The sequence below is a fragment of the Neopsephotus bourkii genome, unplaced genomic scaffold (genome assembly GCF_033783945.1).
Source record: "Neopsephotus bourkii isolate Nb327-2 ecotype Australia unplaced genomic scaffold, CSIRO-AGI_Nbou_v1 NB_1656, whole genome shotgun sequence".
Taxonomy (NCBI): Eukaryota; Metazoa; Chordata; class Aves; order Psittaciformes; family Psittacidae; genus Neopsephotus; species Neopsephotus bourkii.
In genome coordinates, this window is record NW_026902130.1 from 359,817 (window position 1) to 385,612 (window position 25,796).

Genomic DNA, 25,796 nt, shown 5'->3' on the forward strand with positions numbered 1-25,796 from the left:
CTGCTCCGTTCCCCATTATTTCCAGTTTCATTGTTGCAGAAGAACTTCTCTGTGTGTTTCTTTTATAGAATCTAAGCGCACATTTTTTAAAAGTGCCGTGAGTCCATCTCGAGGAAATATCAGCCTTGGTTTACATTAAGTACGAGAGCTGTGGAGGTCCCAGTCGTGCTGATAGCTACAGACTTGCGCATGTTGTGTGTATCAAATGCTCTCTCTTTCTCAAAGATCTATAAAAGTTTATTCGAGTTCTTAGTGAGGGAAAATAGATGTGTACCCTGCTAGTTTAGTCATTTCCATATGAAAATTTGCAAATCCTTCTTCCGCTGCAATGTCATGCTGACTTTGATGCAGTGTCCACTACTACACACTGTTACTGATCGGTTTAAATTCCAGTGGCCCACTTCTACTAGTTAAGCGGGGTGCCCAAGGTTTGCCCATAACACTAAAAATCACCTTTAAAAAGAAAACTTCCACTCTTCAGTGACGTGCAGGTGAAACAGTAAAAGGGGGTATGCAGTTAGCTGGAAGTTTTCTTTGGGTTCATGGGGGACAGTGGGAAAATTTAGGCAAGGGTATATACATCACGATGCAAAATGCTGGAGTCACAGAACTGGACAAGGAACAAGTTAAAAGCGTGAATTATCTGATTTTCTTTGACTCCTTCCAGAAAAGTTATGTGAGTTGAGGGTTTATTTTGTTTGTTTAGCTTATTGTGTCAATGTCACAAGTTAAACAATCCTACAGGAGAGATGTGTGTTTGCACACAGGAGAAGCTGCCTGGCTCGAGGGCCACATGCAACTTTGCTCTTCTCTTTTTTTTTTCTTAATTTTTTTCCCCCTTAGGCAGAGAGATCCCCTCCCCAATTTTTTTTTTCATCGTTAGAAACCTATAATTTTGTGCATCACTCAAACTAGCTGTATAGGAAATGCGTAAGCACAGGTTTAACAGCAAGGTCCCAAATGGTTTTGCAAAATTCAGAACCACGCCAGTGAAGGAAGGTGTATTCTTCATAGTGTTACAAGGACAAATATCAACTAGCTTCTTAGAAGAGACTCTTTTGGGCTTTTGTCAGGTAATTATAGGTCTTTTTAGTTTCTGCAGGAGTCCTGATGTAGCGTGTGGGAGTTGAGCAAGCCCTGTACAATGGCAGGGCTGAGGCGGCTGGGGGTGGGGGGAAGGCTGGTAATCGTCCCACTTAGAAGGGGGCTGGAAATAATACTATTAGGATTTGGGCTTTCTTCGGGTGTTGCAGAGGATACGCGACGTGGAGCAGGGCGGCGGGCCTGGGGAGCAAATGCTGGTTAATTAGGCTAAGTATCAAAGTGCAGCGTAACCCTATATTATATGAAAATTTCCTCTTACCTTCCAATGGGCTTTGTGCAAAGAAATATTGATGTGGGAGGAAAAAGAACCAAACCGCTCTTCCCCCCCTCCCAGTCATCAGCATGTCTTGGATTTTTTTTTTTTTTTCTCCTCCCTTAAAAACTCTCCTTTAACACATTGGGTTGAGGCTTTAGAAAGCAAAGGCTCGCGCTAAGAAACCCTGTTCCTTCAATGATTCCCTATTTCAAATAAAAGGATTTAAGTTGACGTATGACCACGTGAGCACATAATACAGCGCATTATTGTGGCATTTGGAGTGGAGACCCGGTCTGGCTCCGTCTGCGATTACGCTTTTCCAGTTTCTGTTCAGAGCAAGCACTGCTTTCTATTATTCTTTTTTTTTTTTTTTTTTTTTTTCCCTTTCCTCCTGCCCCCATCACCGTCCCCGCAAGAGCTGGCCATTTCACTGACAGCTTTCGTTCCTTATGGAAAGGTTATTGTCGAGCCGAGAGGACGAAATGCTTCGTTAGAAAGGATGGATTTTATTTTAAGGTATTTCCGTTGATTGTTCATTTCTGTGGTGAGTTATGGCTGTTCGAGGCAAAGGTCAGTGGCGGAGGCTGGAGGGAGTGCGTGTGTGTGTGTGTGTGTGTGCGGGTGTGTGGGCACTCGGAGCCGGGCTGCTTCCCTCTTTGTTTCAATTTGCTGCGGTAAATATTCAACTCTCCCCTCACAGGGAGCAGAGCAGGGAGAGTTTGCTGCTTTATTTATTTTGTTCCATAGAGATCCCACACTGCTGTTGATGCCCAGCTGCCTCAACTCCAGCCCCTCCATTGCCATGTTATCATTATTTATGACCTGCTAGAGATGGGAAGCCTCTTTTATTGTCGTGTTTGGATGTTTTCCTCTGCTTTAATTTTATTTTACTTTTTTATTATTTTATTTGTGTCTTTGTTTATGTATTTATGCACTTGGGGAAGTGGGAGAACACGACTTGGGGGGAGTGCTCCTCGGTCGGGGTCGTGCTCGAGTGTGGTGGCGGTTGTTGTTTTATGGGGGTTTATTCGGCCGCTGCAGCTCCGTAAATCGATGACTGTGTGATCACGCTACCATTTTATTTATGATGCTTCGGTGGTACTTTGTTTACCGTAAACCGAGGGCTGCATGGGTGCTCAGCTCTGGGGCAAAGCTTCTCCTTTCCAAAAGAGCCGAGGGGGCTTCTCGTTTTTTCTCCGCTGTGAGAAAGAGCTGAACCAAGAGCCAGTCATGGCTTCTAACAATAAATCGGCTTTAGAAATGTGGGCTTCTTTTTTCCTCTCTCTCTGGATAGGAATCTGGAAAGAGAGAATAAAAAGGGGAAGAGTGGAAATTATCTTCTAGGAGAATATATGCTAGTTCTAATTTCACATCTATGTCGTCGTTTACATAAATATAGATATATCCATAAATGAGGATAAATATGTTAAATATTTGCATACACTCATAAATACGTGTGTGTAGCTATATATAAAGAATGCACTCTAAATTTCGAAAATTAAAGAGTACTTGACTAACTAAGGAGGGCAAAATGCTACAGAAAAAAAAGACATTTCCCCCGTGTGTCCCGGCTTGGGGAGGGTCAGAGCGCTGGGGTTCACTTTCCTCCAGGTCGCTCCGCGTCTCTCACCCATTCCTGCTGCAGCGTTTGCTACCCAGTCAGTAGGTGCTTGTAATTACTCATCTTCTGAGGGGTCTAAAAGAGAGGGAGAGGGGTAGGCAAGAGAACTATGACAAAAAACTCCACTGAAAACAAACCAAAATAAAAGGTTATACCCACCCGGAGCTATTCGCGGCTGTTCTGCAGAGACCTGTTTGGCCTGGTTTCTTGCTTTCCCGCTCTTTAAGCCGCTCTCAGAGCAGAGCTGACCCAAGGAAATGCTTTTTCCCCTTCTCACAATACTGAAGCACGCTGTATTTTCTCAGACCCGGCGTCCCTCTTCAGGGAGGGGAAGAGAGGTATTTCGTTTCCAGTTGTGTGTCTAAAAGCCAAAGTTGGCTTTGCCGTGTTTTGAAATGGGCCAAAACGCGCCTCAAAAACAAAGTGCAAGCTTTAATTGCAGCTCAATTACTTGGCAGCGTTTCCTCTGATTTATGACCCAGTTCGGATGCATATTGACCCAGTTAAAACACTCATAAATAATACAGTTCTGCTCTAGAACAAGAGAAAGCAAGAAGAGTTTTGGAGCAGAGAGGGTTTTCAGGGAGTTGTGTAAATAATCTCAGCCTTCTAAGCAAATAGCAAAGAGCACGTTACCATTCTTCAGAGTCAGGGAATAGAAACAATAATTCTGAATAACCACGGCTTGCTTCGATAGTCCAGCCCCTCTCTAAGGCAGCTAATATCATCTCCTAACTCTCTACTTGGACAGACACCACTTTTAGAATTGGTTCTCTTTTTCAGAAACTCCTTACGCTGCTAGTTCATCACTGAGAAATCTCCCCAAATCAGGCTTGAATTATGGTGCTCCCTGCTTCCATTTCGGAGCATCCAAGGACAAAGCTCTTTACAGGCATTATTTTATTCGGAAACTAAAAGTAATTCCATTAAAAGGGAGGGGGGAAGAGGGGAAGGGAAGTTCCGCAGAGTGGAACCCTTTGGGAAGAAAAAGCAGCCAAGTTCTGACCTGGGAATCAGCCCCAAATGATGCTGGTCCCTCCCCGTGCTGAACCCTATCGCTCTCAGCGGAATGAAGCAGAAAGAAAATATTCGGCCTCTGGGAGTAAAAGACAGATAAAAGCAGCGGGGATCTGCGCGTTGGGACACTTATCCCAACATCATAGGAGACATAAAATAAATAATCATCTTCTCATGTTTAAAATTATCTCTTTGGGGAGAGATAGGGCGTGGGGAAACGGGCTAATAGGTGAAATCTCGCAAAATACTCTTTGCAGGCAGTAAGACGAATGGAGGAAACACTTCAGTATTCCTACGAACCACTTTGGTTCTCACGATTAAAGTCCCTTGCAAATCCCTTCAGTTTTAGAAAGACCCCCTCCCCCCCACCTCCCTTTCCCCGCTCTTAAATACAGACATGTAGTCACAATATCCTGCTGGACTCGGCTCCCAAGTTTAAACACGCTCCCAGGAAAAGCTGGCCCAGGCTCTCGGCAGGCTCCCCATACCGGCGGGTCCCCGGCGGCCGCAGGTTCCCGCAGTCCCTGGCTCGTTTTCCCTCTCCAAATCCTCCTTTCCAGCCCGGGGGCTCCGTCGGGGCGCAGCTCTGCGGCTCGCTATTTGGTCGGGCAAGTGGGCGAATGGCCGATCAGCAGTTTCAGAAGAAAGTGTGGGGTTGATTATTGACTAAAAAGACTTTTTTTTTTTTCTTCCGATGCAACATTCAAGGGGTTGTTTGAAGCAAAACGCATACGCGGGATTTCTGCCTCTCCTCCTACGCTCCCTGCTTCCCCTTTCATGTAGTGCCTTCTCACTTATGCCATAAGGAGCAAGTGTTTTCTGTTTTAGTGCTCTGTTTACAGCTTTGGTGCATGAAGTCATAAATCTTGCATAGCCATAAATGACAAAAACCATTGGTATGCGTAAGAGGCCACCCCAGCCTTATAGTGCTTTCTATTTCTCGCTTCCCTCTCGCTTTGTTTGTGCTTTAAGATGACGCCGGGATCCCTCGTGCTTTAACCGCACTACTTATATTTGTAATGCCTTAATTAACGAAGTAACGTCAAATTTACACCTAGGCATTATCCGGAGCCTCCGCTGAATGCACGAAACCCACAGTCCTGCTACCGCCTGCCAGAGGGGCAGGGGCTGCAACTTTATTTAAGTTCTCGTTTGCACGGTGGCTGCCGTGATTCTGTTGCAGGGAAAAAGGGGGGGTGAAAACCACCACCCCAAAAACCCAAGGCGCTGGAGGAATTGGTGAGCGCCCTTCCCAGCTCTGCCGATGAGAGGGAGGTGAATCTGCTCGGCGCCAGGCCCGCTTCCACGCGGGACTGCCCCCCACGGTTCCCCACGGCAAGCTGCGGGCACCCGGATCGCCTGTGCAGCACATGTGTGTGTTTGTGTGTGTGTGTGAGCGCCTCTGTGCCCGTCCAGGGAGCTGGGGATATTGGTGGGGGGGTGGGGGTGTCGAGGGGTGTTTGTGTGTACATCTGTGTGTCTGTGCGCTCACGCATGCATGAGTTAATAATTAGTAACTCTAATGATTTCCAGCGTGGCTCCGAAAGCGTTGCCCAGAGCAGGGATCCTGGTGGGCTCCGGTTTGCTCTCCCAACCCAGCCCCGGCTCTCCGGGCTTTGCTCCCCTCCCCGGGACTCAGCCTGGGCTTTGCGGGGCTCCCGGAGGAGGGGAGCGGCAGAGGAGCTATTCCGCAAACGCCCCTCAAGCCCACCGGTAAGAGGGACAAACCCAAGCCCCCCCCTTCGGCAGCACCCCCGGAGCCTGGTGAGAGCGAGCGACCCTTTGTGAGCGCCGTTTGTCTTCATTAGCATAATTTTCCTGGACTTCGGTGACGCCCGGGTGCGGGGGGGCCGCACTCCTTCAGTGCTGCGCTCCTCCGCTCCCTCCCCAGCCCCCACCCTGCCCCAGGCTTCCCCAGGCGGCAGCCTTTCTTTCTTCCTTCCTTTTTTCTTTTTTTTTCCCCTTTCTCCTTTTTACTTTTTTTTTTTTTTTTTTTTTTTTTTTACCCACTCCACTCCCCCCACACCCCCCTTTCTCCTTCCCTTTCTCTCCTTCCCTTCCCGGAGAAGCCCTGGGAAACATCCCCATCCTCCGTGCCCCGCGCAGGGGTAGTCCGGCACGCCGGGGACCGGCTCGGAGCAGGGTGGGCAGCCTGGAGCAGGAGGGGAGCAGGGGAGGCCGGTGTCTGGAGGAACCGTCCCCATCCCGTGCGGGGCAGGCTGGGGGGTGCCGGGTGCGGAGGAGCTGAGCCGGTGCCCACCCCGTGGCCGCAGGGACCGGGCCGGGGCAGGCAGCGCCTGCTCTTAGGGTCGTGTCGGCTCCAAAAAATTTGAAAGAAAAAAAAAAAAAGAGAGAGAGAGGGAGAGGGAGAGAGCGAGCATGCTGGCTTCCGCCTCAGTCGTCAGAAGTTAAGGTAAGCAGGCCACAAATACGCTGCTATCAGTCGTGAATGGCGGAGTTTATGTCCCAGTGATTTATGACCGTAGACTTAAATGTCGGTTCAAGAAGAGTTCACAAGCTGGGGCTTCCTTCCAGGCAGTGACTGATACCCTTACACTTCGTGTTCAGGCAGCTTTCTCTCCTGTCTTCCCCCCCAATCCCCCTGCCCCCCCCTTTCCTTCTCTCAACTTTGTCTTTATCTTTCAGGAAATCTTTCAGGGGGGCTGCCTGTTTTTTTGTCCTAGAGTCAGAGTTTGGGGCTCGTCTGGGGGTTACAAGGCAAAGATGTGGTGTGCTTGGGAAGGGGGGAGGTGGAGGGAAGGAGATGGGTAGGCAATAGCTTAAGCGGGGTGCGGGAGAAACGGGGGGGGACTTGCGTCCCCAGGCAGCTTTCATCCCTGTCTCCAGGCAGAGCGTGGGGGGAGAGAAGTTGGTGAAGGGCCGAGAGGTGTATTGCACAAGTAGAAATGGACCCTATCAACTGGGCCCTGCAAAAAATTGGGTGCCCATATGTGTTTGTGAGACTTGGCCTTTTGTTTCCGAGGGGAAAGGAGAGCTCTTCCCATCCCGGGCACCGGCTGAGATGACAGACTCCCGCCCCCCCCGCTTCTCCCGTTAGGTCGCTATTATTACAGTGATCCTTGTCGCGCTTAATCCCGCTATTCCCGCTTTCGCCAGGAATGGCCGGGCGCTCCTCAGGTTATCCCTGCTCCTCCAGAACTTTGTAGGAAGTGATTAACTTGGCGAAGCCAAAGGCGGTAGCTGATGACTTTTTTTATTGCTATTTTTTTTTCTCCTCTTGCTGGCAGGCTGCCGAAGCCTCAATAATATTTTTGCTTTCGGAGCAAGGTTGCCCATTGTCTGCGGGCAGGAGGCTGCGGGAGCAGCGCGTCCCGCATCCCGGCTCAGTGTTGCCTGCCCTGCTTGCACCGGCAGACTTCCCAGCTGGCAGGGGAGACTAAATATTTGATGTCGCGATCATGAAAGGCAGGTGCCCTTGTAAAATCACTGCAGGCTCATTATTTCCTCTTTCTCCTCTGGTAGTGGTGCCTATATTCTCTCTTTTAAAGGAATTGAGAAAAATCACACCAGGCCTCGATAGCATCAGGAAGGAGAGGAGAGGAGCTGGAAATTGTGTGCGCTCTTCAGATCTCCATTGCTTTATTAGCTTGATAACATCCAAAGAGCTTCATTAGTGCAATGACAGGGTAGCCGCCCTGCTGTAGGTGTGTTACCTTCACTTTGTTACGATCTAACAAAGGGAATGCTGTTTTCTAAGAACTTGTATAACTTGAAAGGCGTAGAATGAGCTCGTTTGGTGCATGTGTTGTGTAAGGTTTTTCGCCCCTAAGCATTTGTCTTCGTTAGATGTTTGGGGGAAAAGTATCCAGCTGGTTAAGTACAGGGAAAGTGGCAAAAGAAACGTGAGCTCTTCTGATCCGAAAAGACGTGGTTGTTTGTCAGCAACGGGGGGGGGGGCTGTAAGGAACACACTTTAATTTCTGAGAATAACGTGAGCGCGTGTGGAAAGAGCTCCTAGATAGGATACTATACACAGGTCTCCTCTCTCATGAATGCAGGAGATTCTTTAACTGGTTATTTTCAGGCAGGTGACCTGTAGACTTTAACCTGATGGGGGAAAAAAATAAATAAATCCATAAAGAAAGAAGGACGGGGGACAAAAGAGGAGGGGAGAGAAAGGGATTCGCCCGGGCAGGAAAAGCATTCTCTGGGTTTGTGTCCACCCTCTCCCTAGCCAAGTGACCCTCATACATCAAATTACATAGCAGTTTCCAAGACAGAACCTATTATCGCTAAGTTGGAAGGAAAGTTCAAGCCGTGGTCATGGAGATGAACGCTGGTTTTTCAGGTTCCTGGTGTGTTTTTTTTTTTTTTTCCCCCAATCCATCATGTTTTAACAGGTAGGACCTGGCTGATTCCACGAAAAGTTAGTGTCTTGAAAATAACTGTTGAAAACAAAAGCCCAAACCAACTACCGTCCGAGCGCCCAACCTGCCCAGCTGGCCTGGCCGAGGGGGCTTCGCCCTGCTCTGGGTGCAGCTAGGGCTCAGGCCCCACTCACTGGTGGGAAGCGGGAGGGCAGCTGCGCGGGGCGGCCCCAGCCGTGCTTCGGGGCCGGCCTGGAGCCGTCTCTGCCGGGGTGCGCGACCTGGGCGGCTCGGGGTGGGGTGCAAGCGCAGAGGGAAGAAGGCGCTGGCTTTGTTTATTTTCCCATCGAGCATTTCATAGACAAGCTGAAATCCATCACTTGGGATCGGTGTGTTTAAATATCCCTGGCTAGGAAACCTTTCCACCCCGCTCCTGCCCCCGGCACATGTAGACAGGAACAATCCCGTCTATTTCTTTGAAATTGTATGGGGAGCCATAACCTGGAGAGGAAATAAACCAATGCCGGTTACAGGAGAGGGTTTGATTCTAGAACTGGAATGAAGGAACAGCCCAGCCCCTTTGCATTACCGATTCCTGGATCACCTTTACCTCAGAGATAGGTACAAAAACAGCCTCTCAGTGATAAACGATCAACCCCCTTGCACTGTTTCTTAAGAAGCAAGAAAATGCCCTAGAAAGCCCCTATCCCGGTGCAGCAAAGCACATATTTGTAGCTGCCAGTAAATCCAGGCAGCTTTTATATCGAAATGCTCTGTGCCTGAGGCCAAGTCATGCTGCTAAATATTGCTGACCACTTTTTCTTTTATGGCTTTCATGTCACTTAGCTATTGAAAGTAAGATGGATTTGTACCATTTCTTCACCCTGCTCTGCTCTCCCCACACCCCAGGTCTGCCCGGAGAGGCCATTGGAGGAAGAGCGCCACGTGACAGAGGGGTGCCAATGTTATTCTCCAAGGGTGTCAAGACCCTGTCAGTTTGCGAAATAAATATTGGGAAACAACGAAATGCAAAAAGCGACCTACTACGACAGCTCTGCAATCTATGGTGCCTACCCCTACCAAGGAGCAAATGGTTTCACTTATAATGCGAGTCAGCAGCAATATCCTCCATCTTCATCACTTGTGGAAACTGAGTACCACCGCCCCGCGTGCTCCCTCCAGTCCCCCGGCAGCTCTGTGTCCCACCACAAGACCAATGACATCAGTGAGAGTTGCATGAGGACCCTTCCCAGCCAGCCTCTCCAGCCCCCTGGCCTCACTGACCCACAGGCCCCACCGCAGCCAGCTCCAGCCCAGCAGGCACAGCCTCCACCTCCATCCTCTGCCTCACCATCTCAAAATGCCAGCAGCAACCCTGCCCCAGCCAACCCCACGAAGAGCGCAGCTCTTAACTCGCCCACCATGTCCAAACAGATATTCCCGTGGATGAAAGAGTCTCGGCAAAACACAAAGCAGAAAAACAGCAGTTCCAGTTCAGGTATGAAACATGCTTCCCCCCTTTCCTGGGTACCCCTGGGATGGCCACCCAACCAGTGGGGAGGAGGGCAGCCCTGCTCACCTTTGCTTCAGGGAGGGAAAGGAGGAGGCATTTTTCCTCTCCAAGTTGACCCGCTCAAGCTTTTGGAAAGGGGTTGCCACCACTCACAAGGGGAGCTCAGTGAACAAACCACTCCCTGCAAAGCTTTCCCAGCTTTGCAGGACGGGTCTGAAGTGATTTTGTTTCCTGTGGCTAAGCCACTTGCGCCTTCCTGCATCTATCACATTTCTTACGTAATCCCCCCTCTAGTAAATCATCTCAGTGTGGAACAGCCCAGGCCTTAAGCCAGAGGCCTGTCCCAAGTACTTTGTTGGCATGGTGCTCTTAGATTAATAAGACAGTGACCTATCTCTGCTGAAGTGTAACAAGAATAAAATAGCTCATAATCACATGCAGGCAGGATCAATGCCCTGCACGCAGTCAGAACCTCTTCCTATTTTAACAAGCTGATTGGCAAAGTTACAAGCCTGGTAAACAAAAATCAGTCCAGAATGCCATGAACTTCCGCCCATAAAATATTATTTGAGGGATGGAAGTGTATATTAACACTTTTATTCCTTGAAGAAACCCAAATCGATAACACCAGCGGTAGCTCCAATGCCTAAGAGTTGGACTTACATTAACCTCTTCCTCCCTTTTCCTTAAATGTGCCTTTAGAATAGAGTTCAAAACTTTAGCAAATGTCTTTGCCAGTCTGCTTTTTAAAGCCCTGGTAACAGTACTGTTTATAGCCTTCCATATCATATATTTGTTTTATTAAAAAGCAATAATGTGTAAATATGCCTGTGTGCCTATATGCAAGCTTAGCCACTGTATGTTCTATGTATGTTATACTTCCCAATCACTACCATATGTTTATGTTATATGCTAGATATGATAGAAATGCTATACTGTAAATTTAATGCTTATATGTTGTAATGTTATGTTGTAGATACCTAGCTTTCAGGCATCTGTGGATGATGTGTATAGATCAGGCTTTTCAGAGAAAGAAGGCAGCAGGTCTTTACAACAGTGGAGAACAGCTAGTTCTTGAAGACCCTGATCCCACCATGTGAGCAGACCCATAGGTTCACCTTCAGAGTTACTAAACTCCACTTGTGTTTCCTTAAACTTTTCCTATTCCTTTATGCAAAGCTCAAGATACATTGTATGCTGCCATTCTTAAAAGTCATATAGTGCTACTAGTGAGGTGAAGGAGGTCTGTTGAGGTTTATAGCTTGGCATGACAGCTCATGTCATAGGGGAGAGTACTCGTTGCATATATGCACACCCATCTCGTGTCCATGAGCTGGGTTTTCCAGGTGCTGGTGTTGTTGGCTGTTGTCTGTGGTACTTGTGTTGGGGTGTACCGTGCTGATTGTGTTCTTTGTGTGATTTACATAGGTGAGAGTTGTGCTGGTGATAAAAGCCCTCCAGGGCAAGCCTCCTCTAAGCGAGCCCGTACAGCTTACACAAGTGCCCAGCTGGTAGAACTGGAAAAGGAGTTCCACTTCAATAGGTACCTTTGCAGGCCACGAAGGGTAGAGATGGCTAATTTGCTCAATCTCACGGAAAGACAGATCAAAATCTGGTTTCAGAACCGCAGAATGAAATACAAAAAGGATCAAAAGGGCAAGGGCATGATGACCTCTTCAGGAGGACAGTCCCCAAGCAGAAGCCCTGTTCCTCCAGCTGCTGGGGGATACCTAAACTCTATGCATTCTTTAGTAAACAGTGTCCCTTACGAGCCCCAGTCGCCTCCGCCATTTAACAAGCCTCATCAAAACACCTATGGCATCTCTGCATCGTATGCCGCTCCTCTTAATAATTGCCCACCTCCTCAAAAGAGATACACGGGGACAGCAGCTGTGACACCTGAATATGATACTCATCCTCTTCAAGGTAACGGTTATGGGAATCCACATATACAGGGAAGCCCCGTCTATGTAGGGGGCAACTACGTGGAGACCATGACCAATTCTGGGCCTTCCATCTTTGGTCTAACTCATCTCCCTCATCCTCCTCCCTCTGCCAACATGGACTACAGCGGGGCTGGGCCAATGGCCAACAATCACCACCACGGACCTTGTGATCCACACCCAACATACACAGACCTTACCGCTCACCATCCTTCTCAGGGAAGAATTCAGGAAGCACCCAAACTCACCCATCTGTAAGAGACAGGAGTCACTAAGTGGAACACCAAGCCCCCATCTTTTGGAGAGTACTCACCCCTTCCCTTCTCTCTCCTCCCCTGCCATGTGCCCTCCCCTCCCCTTCTCGTTTCTTTTGTTTGTTTTGGTTGGTTTTGTTTCCTTTGGTAAAAGCGTTTTCTAGTTTATGTGACGTAGCAATATTTGTTGCTTGAATTGCTCTATAGTTTCACTAGTGGATATTTATCTTCTTGAACTGTAGCCTTGTGTCTCACTTTGGGAGTATGCAGAGGCTTTATACTTTACCTTCTACACTTTTATCAAAACAGGGTATATGAACAAATTTTCTAGAAAAGGAATTCTTAATGTGAATTTGTTCGTACATGATTGATCCCACGGGGAAGCAATTTTTTTTTATTGCACTTCTTTTAAATAGCAAGAAAGACATCAAAAACGCTTGGACAGGGACTCCCTGGACAATTATTAATACGTGTAAGTCTTTCAATGTGTGTATGCTGGTGAACATTCAGATTTATTTATATTTTTTTTTGCAAACATTGAATAATCTAAGTGTTTAAAATTTTATTTATCCCCATTTGTTCATATTTATATATATATAAAAAATCTGTACCCTGAATATTCAGGAGGTATTTACCAGGCCATATGTTAGATGGCATATTGGCAAGCATTGGAAATAACATTTGAAAGGAAACTATAACTCCTTTTCTTAAAAATGGTGATAACGATGATGATGACGATGCAATAAAATCTGGGAAAAAAGATCACGGTTTCAATACTTTATGCTTGTAACATCCAGCTAGGCGGGAAGCGTGTGAAGCTGAAAAAGCTAGATTTATTTTGAAAGTTATACATTCCTTGCTGCTCACGTTCTGGGAAAAAGAAAAAAAAAAGAAGCAAAACAAAAAAATAAAGCTTTTATTCTGAATAATAAAGAGTTAAGAACATGTTCTTCACAGCACAAGGGAAAGGAGAGCCCTACATGACGTGGGGAGTTGGGAAACTCGTCTGGAAGCTCACACGAGGATCCATTCACTCACCCGAAGGGCTCCACGACGCCTTTTCAGCATTTTATAGGCAGGGAGAAGGATGGGTTTTCCCTTTCTTTTTTCTTTTTTCTTTTTTTTTTTTCCCTTTTCTTTAGAAAAAAAGATAATTTTTTTTTTCTCCCTTTCCCAGCGGGGTTTCGCGGCCGCCTCCTCCTGCGCCTGCTGCGCTGTGCCCGCCCGGCGCGGAAAGCAGGAGGGCGGATCGCTCCCTCCCCGGGGCTCCGGGGGAGACCGTCCTCGGTGCAGCGCGGGGAGCTTCCGCTGGCTCCCCGGCTGGCCTGCCGGCCGCGTGTGTATATCTGTGAGTGAAACACAAGGGACAGAGCTCCGGATAAAGCCCCTCATGGGTGCTGAAGTGCCGCCGGGCCCCGGGCTCGCCCGCTGCGAAGGAAGGGAGCTGGGTGGCGGAGCCCCCCAGTTTTTGGGAGGAAAGACGATGTGGCAGGGCCTCTGCTAAAAGGGGGGTGGATGCCGATCATCGCTGCCTCCGGACACGGCTCCTTCCACTCCCGCAGCCGTTTTGTCCCTTTTCTTTAAAGCGGATTTTATTTTTTCTCTTTAAATATATAAGTTTATATTCAACTATTTATTTTTCATTTTATTTTGAGGTGATTTCATATTTGCTGAGCCTACTTCCCTTCCCACCGCAGCCTGAAGCTGTGGGGGAGGGGATCCTTGTCTTCCCTCTTCCCGCGGGGGTGTGCATACGTGTGGATGTGTGTGCTTGTGTGTGCGTGTGTACGGTGCGTGTGGGAACACGGTATTACACAAGAACGACTGTCTCGGCCCCAAACGGGCACCCACAGGGGTCCCTTGTCCGAGTCGGCTAGGGGTGGAAGGCAGAAACTCGCCAGCGTGTGTTTGAATGTGATTTTTCTTCCTTTTATGCGAAATGTCTGTAATATTTAGATTGAAACTTGAAAGGTAAATCAAAATGGACCTTAATAGACTAGGTAAAATATACCCCTGCACGTTTATAAAGACATATTCCTATGCTGTGAGATAATAATGCACGCTATTCACCATCTGTATCTTTTAAAGCACAGAAAAAAATGTCGCCATTTTGGTCTCCTGCTGAAATATTATTAATCTTTGGGCTTTATCTTGTTCCTAGAACCATCCTTGCCTGATGCTGAAGCCTTGTCATGCATCCATGAATCTATATAGAGCTTTTCTGCATAAATAGATAAAGCATGCTCAGTCAGAGAAAGGAATTGCAAATATATTTATACCGTGCTGCTTATTGTGTATATAGATATGTAACCGTGGAAGGAAAGGTTATGTAGTCTGATATTTTTCATTGAAACCTGATTATTACCCAACACAGACCAATGACTGGTTATTGTTTTGCAGGCCAAGGAAGCATTTTTGCAACATTGCAAGAAGCTGCTCTTTTCAAATGAGTGCCCGTTATAAAATTCAAGCCAGCCCCCCACCCCTCGGAGCAGTTAGGTTAGATACAACAAAAGGTAACGGTACAGCCGGTGATTCTTACTGTGGGGATCCTTTAACATCACGAAGTACGTTTAGGAAAATGTCGAAAAAGAAGGAATTTGGCGTTTTACCACCCCCCCCACCCCCACTCGGAAGAAAATAAAATACAAGCGATTTTCCCCCCTTCTTTACAGAAACCATATTCAACCACTTCCTCGGAGCGTAGAGGTTGCAAATGAGAATTTGTATTTTTGCATTTAAGATTCGCCCGATTAAAAGATCCCTCTGGAGGCAGCAGTAATCGATTTGCCCAAGAATTTCGCGTCCTCTTTCCAAAGGTTTTTTGTTCCAGGTGGTTTTTGTATTAGAGTGACCACAAGAAACAAATGTGCAGAATAGAGACACCCACACAGGTTTTACTCACAAAGCCTGGTTATAGTCCAAACCTCTCTCTTTATTTTTTGTCATCCTGCTGTTAATCCCAATATTTTCCAGAGAGGAAAAAAAGAAAAAAATTAAAGAAAAGAAAAGCCTGACCCCGAGGTAGGCACTGAGAAGCAAAATAAAACCGGACTTTTCCCACAAGCAGCCCAGTCCTCTGCCAGCATATTTTAAAAGCAGCTTTTTTCCTTGTTTACTTGCGTTTCTTGCTCTGCCTCTTTTCTCGGCCACATTTGATCTTGGAAAGAGCAAGAAGCTTTAAATGTGTTCTTAAGGGCCAGTAGCTGTCAAACCTTTTGGCGGCCAAGATTGATCGCGCGCAGGCACCACCAGAGCTTTGTTTGGACTAAAAGCAAGAAAATTAAACCCCTTGCATTTTCCAACAGCATCGATATTTGTAAGGCATCCCTTTTGAGGGATTAAATGACAAGTCTCGTTCTATATTTTATTTAAACAAGCAACCACCAAAAAGCCCATTTAAAGTCTCCCGGCCACTCCCCTCCCCCTCTCTCCAATGCCTTCGCAGATATGCTACATCTTGTGGGTGCATTAACTTAAAACCGATTTTTAAAATGCACTTCGTGCAGTCTGGACGCAGGCTGATCCACTGAGTGCTTGGGGTCTTGTTTTTCCTTCCGCCCCCCCCCTTCCATTTCCTTCTTCCATCTTTTCTTTCTTTTCTTTTTTTTTTTTTTTTTTAATTACGAAGACTGTTGCTGACCCCTTTTTGGCAGCTCCGAAAATAAAGCGAGGCGTCTCGGCATCGCCCTAGCGATGGTCCCTGGCTCCTGGAGAACACGGACAGCGTCTCGGAAGCTCCTTTGCTCCCCGGCCCCGGCGCCCCCCACTCCGCGGGGCCCCCCGGCTCCGCGGGAAGGCAAGTTCCATCCGGGCTGCCCGGGGCGGCTGTGACCACAAGATTCATCAGGCTGGTGGCTGTGGCCAGCGTTGTCATCGTTCTCCCTCAGCGTGGTCGGAAAACTGTGCCCAAGGCATCCAAATTCGGGAGTTGCCTCGATCTAGCAGAGGCGACAGGAGGCGGCGGCGGCGAGAGCCAAGCGTCGGAGGCGAGTGCCCGTCTCTCAAGTCACAACCCCGCAGCATTTGCGCTCAGCCTGGCCCCGTGAAAACAAACCCGCTACCAGCCCGTATATTTCCTGGTAATCGAAAATACTCACCAGAGCCAGCCTACTACGGTTATTAAGCAAATTATGGCAGCAGACGGGAGTATCGTTTGCAAGCTAAGGCACAGGATTTGGGTTTTTTTTTAAAGAGGCAACAGCCAGACGCGTTTTCAGACTCGGGATTTGGCTCGCCCAGAGAAGTACTCCTAGGGTTATGTTTTACGGTCCAATCCCTGGAAGCCAGCTGAAGAGGGAAGTCATGAAGCACAAGGGCTGCTGCCTATGTGACTCTTCCCCTAGAAGCAAGGTTGCTGAGGAAGATCCTGTTAAACAATGGCTCAGCACCGGCGGCCAATTGTTCTCCGTACTGTACACCCGATAGCCACCGAAAACGGAAAAAAAAAAAAAAATAAAAAGGAGGAAAAAAGGGGAAAAAAAGAAAAAACGCAAAGAAAGAAAGATAAGAAACAAACAAGGGAAAAAAAAAAAAAAAAAGGAAAGAAAGAAAAAACCCCACACGGGAAGAAAAAGGAGCCCATCGAGACTAGGTCGGGAAGAAGAAACTAGTTTTAGAGGAAGTGCCATTTTTTCCTAGGAAGAAAAAATCAAGACACTGCTTCAGAGTCCAGTCTGGGTGCAACTTCTTATGCGGGGGCCTGGCTGTGTCAAAACTTTGAAGATTAATGGATTACTTTGTTAATGACTCAAGGCGTCAGATTGAGGTGCTTAAATGATTTGTGAGGTGCAAAGCGTTTTCCTGACAGTCCCAAACAATGAGAGAAGAGTGTGCGGGTGGAGGCGAGGGAGGCAGCAGGCTGCAGGACAAGCAGACACACACACACACTCACACACACACTCGCAGCCTCTCACACAAACATATCCACGCACATGCACCCTCCCCCCACTCCCCGATCATTTCAGATTAGGACGCCAAGGGGATAGATACTCGAGATATCATTTCCCTCTTTAAAAAAAGTGTAAATAAATCCTTTCTGGCCCCCAATGAGGCGTTCCTTCCCGACTTTTTTGGATCAATCAAACAGACAGTGGCTTCTTTTGATTAAAGCCCAAATTGTCATTGGGCAGAGGCAATCATGTGACAGCCAATTCGGTCCAATTTCAACCTTGTCTCCATGAATTCAATAGTTTAATAGTAGCACGGTCCCCATACGGCTGTAATCAGTGAATTAGAAAAAAAACACCCCACCAGCGATCTTCTATGCTATATTTTTTTCTCCTCTCTCTCCTTTTTCCTGGGCCTTCCCCCCCCCGAGCCCCCTGAATCCGAGCGAACTTTTTCTCCGCGGGGGCTGCCAGTTGAAGGCCATGAATTTCGCATTTGAGCGAGAGATCGGTTTTATCAATAGCCAGCCATCGCTTGCTGAGTGCCTGACATCTTTTCCCCCTGTCGGTGATACATTTCAAAGTTCATCAATCAAGAACTCGACGCTTTCACACTCGACACTGATTCCTCCTCCTTTCGAGCAGACCATCCCCAGCCTGAACCCCGGCAGCCACCCTCGCCACAGCGGCGGCGGTCGCCCCAAGGCGAGCCCCCGCGGCCGCAGCGGCAGCCCGGGCCCCGTCGGCGCCCCGCCGCAGCCGGAGTACCCCTGGATGAAAGAGAAAAAGGCGTCCAAGCGATCCTCGCTGCCGCCCGCCTCGGCCTCCGCCTCAGCCGCCGGACCTGCCTGCCTCAGCCACAAAGGTCAGTCCAAAGACTCGCCGCCGGCCCCGCTGGGCCGCTTTTTTTGGCTCCCCGCATCCCCCCGGCTTCGCTGGGGGACGAGGCGGAGGGGCGGGCGGGCGGGAGGATGGCGCTGGCCGGGCTAGCGGGAAACCCAAACTTTCCCCCAAGTTGCTTAATGCGGGATGATTTATTTGAGTTGGAGCTGACCTCTCTTGTCTCGCCGTCTTAGAGTTAGGATATTTGACAGTAATGAAGAGTGATAGATTGCTCCCGCTTAGCTAAGCAGCTGATGCATTAATTATAAATTGCGGTATGGCTAATATAAAGTTTGCTCTGGTGTGGGGAGGTTGGGTAGCTGGATGCAGTGATTTGGCAGAGGTGGCCGAGGGGCACGCAGCACCAGGCGCTCAGCACTGCAACACAATGGCTTTACTGCATCCAAAGGCGGCCATTTTGTTGCAGTTGCTATTTTATGCTATATGGACATATAGATATAGACACATACGTGTAGAGAGAGCACTTCCCCTCCCCCCCCCCCCGCCCCGGGATGCGATGTGCTGGGGTGCTGAAATTCAACCCGTGCATTTATCTGTTTTGTGTGTGCGTGCGTCTGGGTTCACTTTGGCTGCTCTGGCGATGGTGATTTGGGGTGCGCGTGGTGGTGGTGGTTTTCTTTTTCTTTTTTGTTTTTTATTTTCTTTTTTTAACAGACCCCCTTGAAATCCCCGATAGCGGTAGCGGTGGATCTAGGCGGCTGAGGACGGCTTACACCAACACCCAGCTTTTGGAGCTAGAGAAAGAATTTCATTTCAACAAGTACCTCTGTAGACCAAGGAGGGTTGAGATTGCAGCCTTGCTGGATCTGACTGAGAGACAAGTCAAAGTCTGGTTCCAGAACAGGAGGATGAAGCACAAGAGACAGACCCAGTGCAAGGAGAACCAGAACAGCGATGGGAAATTTAAGACCCTAGAGGACCCCGAGAAAACGGCGGAGGAGGAGGAGGAAGAGAAATCCCTCTTCGAGCAAGCCCTCAGCAACGTCTCCGGTGCTCTCTTGGAGAGGGAAGGCTACGTTTTCCAGCAGAATGCCCTCTCCCAGCAGCAGGCACAGAATGCGCACAATGGCGAGTCCCAAACTTTCCCCGTTTCGCCTTTAACGAGCAATGAGAAAAATCTGAAACATTTTCAACATCAGTCACCCACTGTTCAAAACTGCCTCTCAACAATGGCCCAGAACTGTGCAGCTGGCCTGAACAATGACAGTCCTGAGGCCCTAGATGTCACTTCTTTACAGGACTTTAACGTTTTCTCCACAGATTCCTGCCTACAGCTTTCAGATGCAGTTTCCCCCAGTTTGCCAGGATCTCTCGACAGTCCCGTAGATATTTCTGCTGACAGTTTTGACTTTTTTACAGACACACTCACTACGATTGACTTGCAACATCTGAATTACTGAGAAATTAAAGACGTCCTCTCCAAGGGTCCTTTCTCCTCCTTCTTCTTCTTCTTTACTTTTCCCCCGTTAATTAATTTTATTTTATTTCCCCCCCTTTCCTTTTTCTGGTCAGTATTTTCTGTTTTTTACCTCTCTCTGCTATGCCATTTTGCCGTTTCTTACGAAGTTTTAGTTGCGTTCGTTTCTAACCTAGCCACATTCTAGGTCCTTCTATGAAAGCAATATATGAGGTCTGTAAGAAAGTGATCAGATAGGAATTGTATCTTCACTTTCTTTTTATTTTTGTATTGCATTAGGATGCATTGTCATAAGTATTTTTGGTAGAATAAATTCTTGTTTGCTACAAGGAGCTTCCTCTTTTTTCTTTCTCCTCCATCTTTCTCTCTCCTTTCACGACTGATAACATGAAGGTTATTCCTTCTCAACCCTTGTACTATTAATTTACTAATAATCAAAATTCAGCATTCTGACTGGGAGCTCTCCCTTTTTGCCAATTTAGGACATTTATTAGAGAGGGAAAATAGGTTCACATTCTTTATTGCAAGGGTTTTCACGCGGAATGAAGAACAGAACAAAACAAAGCAACAAAAAGAAACCAGAGAAACTAAAATCATTCGCAGCTTTGATGGAGACCTCTTCCTTTTAACGTATAAATGTAACATCTTATCTCTGTGAGGAAACAAAGCTTGGAAATGCTGAGCTGTAACAAAAGCATGAACGAGCACTTTCTCTTGCAGGGAAAACACAAGAGAGACTCAGTAGGATAAGCGTCTCCTGCGTCTCCTAGCCTGTTACATACAAGAAAAGTTTGGGGTTTTTTTGGGGGGGGGGAGGGGTAATCCTGTTTTTCTAGAAATTAGTGTTTAGCAGCCAGCAAGCTGTTTCAGGAAACATCTTAGAAAATATCAGACCTCACAGAGAAGGGGCTTGATTACTTCTCACGTGCTGAGCGGTCCAAGAAATCAGCCCTAGAAGGAGAGGAAATGGAGAAGTTAGTGCCTGTAAAATCAAAAGGGTGGCAGAAACACAGGATAAAAAACGTAGGGAGGAATCAGCCCCTTCACCCGTCCTTTTGATGAGCAGTGCAGGGACACAACAGAAGGTACGTTTTTTCTGTTTAAACCTTCTTGCGTGGCAAAGGACTGATAACGAAAAGGAGAAACTCTGACTCTAAAGTTGCAATTTCTTAGGGACTCCCCCCTCTCTGCTGGCAGCAGCAAAGATGGGCTTTCAGAAACCTCCACCAAATTGCCTGCCACCCGGCCAGCGGACTCCAAAACGCAGGGTGAGCCCCGTCCTTCGGGCTAAAACTGAGCAACAGATGCCAACAAGGCTCTGCCGCTCCGGGGCTGGGGGATCTCGGGCGGGTACGATCGCGTCTCCCTGTGTGTGTGTGCGCTTGTGATTACATTACATGGGCTAGTGAGGTTTGTGGCCGGGGCTCTGCTGTCCGTCCGTGCGAGGAGTGCTCTCTCCCAGCCCTGCAACACGTTGTGGAGCTGGAATGCGTGGGTTATAGCTGGAAGGGCTGAACGCAGTTCTTCCGAAAGTCATAAATCAAACTCTTTCTATGAATGAGAATGTCATCAAAGAGATCAATTGCAGGAACACATGCACAAATAAAAATCCTCTTACGTATTTGCCGGGGCTGGGGATCCCCGTCTAAAACCATTAAGTGAGAAGGCGTTTAGTCATAAGTCATTTTTATTGCTCTTTTAAAACAACAGCTTGGCTGAGCTGCGGACGCGGCGAACCTCGGCCCTGTTTCTTCTCCTCCTCTCTGCTCTAGCCCTGTCCCTGCGGAGAGTGAGCAGCCTCATCGGCATTTTAACTCCTCTGCCACTGGGCTAAATTGGACAGCAAAGAGCACGTACGGGCTTGGGGTTTCTTTTGTTCCCAGAGTTCTGCATTCTGGCAACGCTTAAGGGAAAAAAGGGGGGGGTGAGGAAGGGAAAAAAAATAAAGAAAAATGCGATACGAGGATTAAACTTCTCGCAAACGCTGTTTAAATAAATGGGGAACTCAGAGGACAGGAGTCGCCTCCGAGTCTCCCGGTAAGCCCTGGAGCCACAGCGGGGGCACAATCTCACGGAAAATCCTAAATCGCTGGGATCACTCCCAGTCCTGGGGCAGAAAAAGTGGAGCAGAGCCGCAGAGGGGAGCAGAGGGACCGGGCGGCCGGCGGGCAAAGGGGAAGGGGCTGCAGCACCCCTTTTCTAGGTAGCTGATGTTGCCCCCACGCACAGTACAGGCAGAAAACCCCCAAAGCCCCGTCAGAGAGACAATGCAACAAAAGAGACAATGGCACGAAAAAGGGAGAGGGAAAAGGATTTCAGAGTGCTGGACACTGTAAGAGTAGAGCTGTAATTCGGAGGAATTTACAGGTAAAATGTATCTATTTATAGTAAAATATATTTTTCCTTCGCTGGCTGAAAAAGCACTGAAAAGATGCCAGCCTTTTTATTAGTAAACAGTCCCAGCGGCCTGCCTTTTTTCTCTGCCTTACGCAGTATTTATCACAACTGCTTTACAAGAATGAAATAAATGTGTTTACAGCTGTAACCATAGCCAAAATTGGTGCGGTATAATGACATAAATGCCTCTGGAGTGTTATTGCTCTTGTTCTCTACCCTCTGGAGTTTAAGAAACTGAACCTTTCCAGAGGGCTCTTAACCATCTGTGCTCGCGTAGTAAATCAGAACAAACAGAAATACTGAGGGCATACGAGTAGACGCGTGGTGGAGAGAGAAGCCCTCTGACTTTGCCTGGCAGTAGAGGGGCCGTGGAGGTGGCATGGGGTAAGGGCTGACGTAATGGTGGTAGGAGAGATTTGCACCTAGGAGAGGATGTTGTAGTCTGTGTGAGAGGGAGGAGCGTCAGGGAGAGGTGGCAGGATAGAAGAGCCTTTTGGATTTCAAACCAAGCAAGAACTGAGCGTGAGAACAGAAGGATGTAGAAGCCGGCTGGAAATGCACCTGCAGAAATAAAGGGGACAGTCCCTCCTGGGGCTGGTGGCAGGGGACATGACTTCCCATCCATCCATCCATCCATCCATCCATCCATCCATCCATCTAACCCAGAGGGTAACGTTTCGCAGGATGCCTCTCTGAAGCCTGCTGGTGCCTTCCTCTCCCCCTGCAGAAGGCTGGGTGTGCCGGGACGGACGGATGCCTCCTCTTTCCTTTTTTCCACACACATAAACTGAATACATCCCACGTCCCTCCCTCGTTCTCTGCCCACGGACCCTTTCATTTTTAACGTGAGAATGGGGAGGGGTATGGGTTTGAGTTGATGCTCAGATCGGTTCCCAAGGGTCCAGGGGCCGCCTCTGCCACTGGCCATCTGCCATCTCCCGCCAATGCCGGACCGGGTGGCGGAGCGCAGGGACAAAGGGGCCGGGGCTTTGGACCCTGCACCTTCCGTCGCCCTTCTACCCCTGCTCCGGGCCGCCTCCCGGGCAGTCGGGCTGCGACCCGAGGCACTCCGGGCAGCCTCCCCCCCGCCCGGTCCAAGGGCGGGCTGCAGTGGCACCGCGGGGTCCCAGCAGATGGGCTGCGAAACCCGCGGGCCCCCTCCCAAACATCCGTCCCCCTGCCCCTGCTCTTCCTCCCCTACCCCAGCTCCGGGCTGGTGCGGGGATCCCGGCAGGGGTGCAGAGGGAGCAAGGATACGAGCCAGGGAGAGGCCGGTAGGCCCGGGAGAGCACAATGGCCGTCAGTCCCCAGAGCGGCTCATTTCCATGTTAATGTCTGCGGCCGCCTGGTGATGCGGCTGGACAAGCCCCTTTAACTCTTGGCTTGGCGTCGAGCTGGAACTGCGGCGGGGCAGGACCAGTGACATCCCTCGGCCCCGTTCCCATCCCATCTCCAAGCCCATCTAATCCCCATTCATATCCTCGGCCCCATTCCTATTCTCTGCCTTATCCTCAGCCCCGTCCCTATCTCCATTCTCATTCTTCGTTCCCGTAGCACTCCACACCCCATCCACAGTTCCATCCCCATCCTCATTTCCAGGCCCGCTGTCCCAGCCGCCCTCCTCCCCAGCCTCTCGATGCGTACCGCGGATTCAGCAGCCTCCCCACCCCCGTGGCCCCGGCCGGGAGATGGGGTGGGGGGGTGTGTGCGGCGGAGGTGCCCAGCGCCAGCCTCACAGCGCCCACAGCAGGGGATGTGCAGGGGCACCCTGGCTACAGCAGCACTCACCCTGGAGGGGACGGCCGGTGGGCTCCGCGGGCCGGGCGCAGCCTCCGCATCTCTCTTGCCTTCCCCTCTCAGCCGGCGGGCGGGACCCCGGTGGTGGCGTGGCGACAGCCCAGCCCGGCCCCCCCTCTGCCCCTCGGGGGGTGGCCGCCGCCGCCCTGCCCCGCGGTGCCGTTGCATGCAGCGCCGTCGGAGCGCTCGGCTTTTAAATGCCCTCGACGCGGCGATCTATCAGCGGCAGGAGCCGGGAAAGTCCCGCAGGCGCCGCAGCCATTGGCTGCCGCCCCCCACGTGCCTGCCCGCTGTCTGTACCTTCGTGTCATTTTCCTGCCGGCCCCATGGAGGAAGTGGGAAAGTTGGCGCGGCCCCGCCGGACGCTGAAGACCCGGTGGCGGCGTGACAGAGGGACATAGCGAGGATGAGCTCTTTCCTCGAGTACCCCGTCCTCGGTGGCGAGGCGGGGGGCTGCGCCGCCCGCGCCTACCACCCTGACCACGGAATTACAACTTTCCAGCCTTGCGCCGTCAGCGCCGGCAGCTGCAGCGGAGAGGACCGCTTCCTCCCGGGCCGCGGGGTGCCCATCAGCCCCCACCGCCACCATCACCACCACCCCCCGGCCCAGCCCGCCGCCTACCAGCACCACGGCGGCCTGGGGGTGTCCTACGCTCATCCCGGCTGCGGCCCTACCTACGGAGCGCAGGGCTTCGGACCGGCATACGGCCCATACCCCCTGGGGCAGGACGCGGAGATGGGCGGTGGCTTCCCCCCCTGCGCCCCGGCAGTGTACTCGGGGAGCATCTCCTCTTCCTCCGCTGCCGCGCAGCACCCGCACCAGGGCTACGCCGGGGGGCCCGCTCAGTACGTGCCTCCCCCCTACGGTCAGGAGCAGCAGGGCCTGTCCCTGGGCACCTACAACCATGCCTTGTCTCCCCTCCACTCCGGCCACCGGGAAAACGCCCGCTCCCCCTCCGCTGAGACTTTGCCACCGGCGCAAACCTTCGACTGGATGAAAGTGAAAAGAAACCCACCCAAAACAGGTCAGTGGCCTGCTGGAGGGCAGGGGCGGGGGCCGCTCCTCTCCTTCTCTCTCTCTCTCTCTCGGCCGTGGGTGCGGGGAAACGTCTCGGTGCCCTCGGGGTACTGGACAGGTGGGGCGGCCCGCACCTCTGGGAGCAGCCGCTGCCGTCTGCCCACGGCGCTGGCAGCCAGCGCCGCTTATTCCCGACTCCCCCTCTCCGCCTCTCCCGCGGTCATATTTCTTGTAATTCATAAACCACTTATCAAGTTTCCTCTGACACTAGAGGCTGACTCCGGTTTAGCACCTAGCACTCCATCACTCACCCTGCCGGGGCTTCCCCCTTATCCTAAGAAGTTCTTGCTCCCTATCACTTAGCCGGTGTAGACATATTGATTACGTCGCCTATAAATCATTCGCGCTTACTTACCGTTGAATGTCCCCTCGCAGGCAAAGCTGGCGAATACGGCTTCGTGGGGCAGCCCAACACAGTCAGAACTAACTTCACCACCAAGCAGCTCACCGAGCTGGAGAAAGAGTTTCATTTCAACAAGTACCTGACCAGGGCCAGGCGGGTAGAAATCGCTGCCTCCCTCCAGCTCAACGAGACACAGGTGAAGATCTGGTTCCAGAACCGGCGGATGAAGCAAAAGAAGAGGGAGAAAGAGGGGCTTCTGCCCATCTCCCCCGCCACCCCCACGGGCTGCGAGGAGAAGGCAGAGGAGTCGTCGGAGAAGTCCTGCTCCTCGCCCTGCAGCGCCTCGCCGGCCTCCTCCGCCGCCTCGGACACACTCGCTGCCTCCAACTGAGACTCGCCGCGCCCCGACGGCCGCCTGACGCGAGGGCCCCGCCAGAGCAGCTCGCTTCCTTTCACCGCAGTTATATCGGTCTCCCGGTTGGTCCCTTGGTCGGTCGCTCTCCCTGAGAGGTCCCGGCTCCCCCTTTCCCCACCCAGTTCCCCTTTCCCAAGCCACCTGGTCCCGGGGGTATCGGCTCCGCCGCCCTCTCACCTCCCATCGGCCGGCTCCCGGCGTCTCGGTGCCAGGGGTTTTTCTCCCCCCAACCCCGGCAACCGTCCCAAACTTTTTCTGTTGGAGGATCTGTTTTGGCACACGAGTCTCCCTCCTCCACTGTAAGGACGGTTCTCCGAGTTTCCCGAAGTGGCATACAGGTTATCTAGGGTACATAACCTCATGAAGAGATGCACTATTGCAAGTGTTTACACGACTAATAGGACTTTCATCCCCTTAATTTAATGTATTCTTTGTTCGTGTCTATGAGTTTGTTGCTTGTAAATACTTTGTCCGAGAGATTTATCTTTTTACAGATTTTTCTAGAAATGACGTTTCGATTA

The 25,796-nt window shown here is 50.2% G+C and overlaps 3 protein-coding genes and 2 long non-coding RNA genes across 12 annotated transcripts in view; 3 read left to right on the top strand and 2 right to left on the bottom strand.

Moving 5' to 3' along the window:
* HOXA3 (homeobox A3) overlaps window positions 1-12,798 on the top strand; it is a 44,809-nt gene extending 32,011 nt beyond the window's left edge. For 3 of the 7 annotated variants that reach the window (XM_061375061.1, XM_061375064.1, XM_061375062.1), the window contains 2 exons: window positions 9,236-9,824; window positions 11,268-12,798. In XM_061375061.1, the coding sequence (XP_061231045.1) occupies window positions 9,353-9,824; window positions 11,268-12,040 (1,245 nt within the window). In that variant the 5' untranslated portion in view covers window positions 9,236-9,352 and the 3' untranslated portion in view covers window positions 12,041-12,798. Of the gene's footprint in view, window positions 1-1,743; window positions 1,877-5,489; window positions 5,763-6,022; window positions 6,412-7,255; window positions 8,360-9,235; window positions 9,825-11,267 lie in introns of those variants that run through there. The other 4 variants (XM_061375063.1, XM_061375065.1, XM_061375066.1 and 1 more) reach the window with 4 other exon arrangements.
* On the bottom strand, window positions 1,847-4,974 carry LOC133223934 (uncharacterized). The gene is made up of 2 exons (XR_009728736.1): window positions 4,396-4,974; window positions 1,847-2,658 (listed from the first exon to the last, which is right to left on the bottom strand). It is a non-coding gene; the product is annotated as an uncharacterized LOC133223934 (long non-coding RNA).
* Window positions 12,799-15,631: 2,833 nt separating the features above from the next.
* On the top strand, window positions 15,632-19,787 carry HOXA2 (homeobox A2). The gene is made up of 2 exons (XM_061375068.1): window positions 15,632-17,790; window positions 18,483-19,787. Exons 1-2 carry the CDS (start codon window positions 17,409-17,411, stop codon window positions 19,226-19,228), a joined length of 1,128 nt encoding a protein of 375 aa, XP_061231052.1. The 5' UTR covers window positions 15,632-17,408; the 3' UTR covers window positions 19,229-19,787.
* Window positions 19,788-20,056: 269 nt separating this feature from the next.
* On the bottom strand, window positions 20,057-23,521 carry LOC133223935 (uncharacterized). Of its 2 annotated transcripts, none has more exons than XR_009728737.1 (2): window positions 23,431-23,521; window positions 20,057-21,148 (listed from the first exon to the last, which is right to left on the bottom strand). It is a non-coding gene; the product is annotated as an uncharacterized LOC133223935 (long non-coding RNA). The 2 variants fall into 2 exon arrangements; XR_009728738.1 differs by lacking the exon at window positions 23,431-23,521 and adding an exon at window positions 22,204-22,277.
* A 301-nt stretch (window positions 23,522-23,822) lies between these two features.
* On the top strand, window positions 23,823-25,413 carry HOXA1 (homeobox A1). Its single transcript, XM_061375070.1, has 2 exons — window positions 23,823-24,464; window positions 24,893-25,413. Exons 1-2 carry the CDS (start codon window positions 23,846-23,848, stop codon window positions 25,249-25,251), a joined length of 978 nt encoding a protein of 325 aa, XP_061231054.1. The 5' UTR covers window positions 23,823-23,845; the 3' UTR covers window positions 25,252-25,413.
* Window positions 25,414-25,796: the final 383 nt, after the last annotated feature.

Coding starts and splice junctions, on each gene's coding strand:
- HOXA2 (XM_061375068.1), top strand. CDS start 17,409: ATGAATTTCGCATTTGAGCGAGAGATCGGTTTTATCAATAGCCAGCCA. Junction 17,791..18,482: donor TGCCTGCCTCAGCCACAAAG/GTCAGTCCAAAG, acceptor TTTTTTTAACAG/ACCCCCTTGAAATCCCCGAT.
- HOXA1 (XM_061375070.1), top strand. CDS start 23,846: ATGAGCTCTTTCCTCGAGTACCCCGTCCTCGGTGGCGAGGCGGGGGGC. Junction 24,465..24,892: donor AAGAAACCCACCCAAAACAG/GTCAGTGGCCTG, acceptor GTCCCCTCGCAG/GCAAAGCTGGCGAATACGGC.